This window comes from Lepidochelys kempii, chromosome 1 (genome assembly GCF_965140265.1).
Source record: "Lepidochelys kempii isolate rLepKem1 chromosome 1, rLepKem1.hap2, whole genome shotgun sequence".
In the NCBI taxonomy this organism is placed as follows: domain Eukaryota; kingdom Metazoa; phylum Chordata; order Testudines; family Cheloniidae; genus Lepidochelys; species Lepidochelys kempii.
This window is the reverse complement of record NC_133256.1, coordinates 4,404,809-4,406,373: the sequence shown is the minus strand read 5'-3', so window position 1 is coordinate 4,406,373 and position 1,565 is coordinate 4,404,809. Positions and strand designations below refer to the sequence as shown.

Here is a 1,565-nt window from a genome sequence, read left to right as displayed (position 1 = left end):
AACCTTCCTGATTGGCACTGCAAAATTTCTCTGGTTAGTGGGTGCAGGTTATTTCAAAGCTGCCTATTCCAGGGCATCTTACACTTCCTCCAAAGCATCTGGAACTGGCAACTGGATACTTGTTAAAATGGACTATGGGTCTGATCCACTCTGGCAATGCCTATCTTCCTATTTGTTGAGTAAATCGAAGACTATATTTTTGCTGATCTTCCTTGACCTCCTGGGAATCTCTAGACTTGCACTGAGAGCAGAAAGATGTCTCACTAAATATCATCTAGTCTCCTGTCTTTTTTCCTTTTAGGAAGGAAAGTTCAGAACTCCTCGGACCTGCCCAGGACATTATGTCCGCTGTCAATGACACCAAATTCAACGCTGCCGTGTTCCTTCTCGGCGGGATACCTGGGCAGGAAGACGTTCATCTGTGGATCTCCATCCCCTTCTGCTTAATGTATGTTATTTCCATAGTAGGAAATTCAGTCATTTTGTTCATTATAAAAACAGATCAAAGCCTCCATGAGCCCATGTACATTTTCCTTTCCACATTAGCCATCACAGACCTTGCCTTATCGATATCCACCATGCCGACAACACTCCGTATATACTTGTTTAACACTAGAGAGATCAGCCTCAATGCCTGTTTTGCCCAGCTGTTCTTCATTCACTCGTTTGAATGCATTGAATCCTCCGTGCTCCTGTTGATGGCCTTTGACCGCTTCATCGCGATCTGTGACCCGCTGAGATATGCTTCTATCTTAACCCTGCCAAGAATAGGCAAGATGGGACTGCTGTGTGTGCTAAGAGGGATGGCTGTAATGCTCCCACTCCCTTTTCTCCTTCAACAGTTCCGATATTGTCGATCCAATGTCCTCTCCCATTGCTACTGCATAAACCAGGACGTCATGAAGATTGCTTGTTCGGATATCAGAGTGAACAGCATCTATGGCTTGTCTGTTACACTCTTGACAGAGGGGCTGGACTCGCTGCTCATCTTTCTCTCTTATGTGATGATCCTCAAAACAGTGCTGAGCATCACGTCCCATGCAGAGTGCCTCAGGGCCCTGAACACCTGCGTCTCCCACCTCTGCGCTGTCCTGCTCTTCTACACACCAATGATCGGCCTGTCTGTGGTACACAGAAGAGGGGAGGGCTCTTTTCCTTTTCTTAAGATTATCCTGGGCTACATCTCCCTGCTTGTCCCACCCCTGATTAACCCAATTGTGTACAGTGTGAAAAGCAAACACCTTCGTGCGAGGATAATCAGGGTGTTCGTCAAGTGAAGTGTCAGTTCATCATCCAGCTCCAGTGTTGTTGACATGGGAGACGAAAAAAATGGGCCACCTATTCCATCCTGGACCCTTAAATCTAAAATGAAATGAGCTACTGATCTCCACTATGCAGAGACAGGTTCAGACAGGGTCTGAGGCCTGAAGCAATTGGAGAGAGGTTGGTGAGGGAGGACAGCGCACAGGGTGAAGGAGACCGAGGCAGGCAGCAGCATTTAAAAAGTGACTTTGTTTGTGGAGAGCCTGGGGAATGGTGGGATGTTGGCCCATAAAGAGCTTTAT

General features: G+C 47.0%; 1 protein-coding gene across 1 annotated transcript; it reads left to right on the top strand.

Moving 5' to 3' along the window:
• The first annotated feature begins 341 nt into the window (after positions 1-341).
• On the top strand, positions 342-1,277 carry LOC140918300 (olfactory receptor 51G2-like). Its single transcript, XM_073362392.1, has one exon. It carries the CDS (start codon positions 342-344, stop codon positions 1,275-1,277), a length of 936 nt encoding a protein of 311 aa, XP_073218493.1.
• The last annotated feature ends 288 nt before the right edge of the window (positions 1,278-1,565 follow it).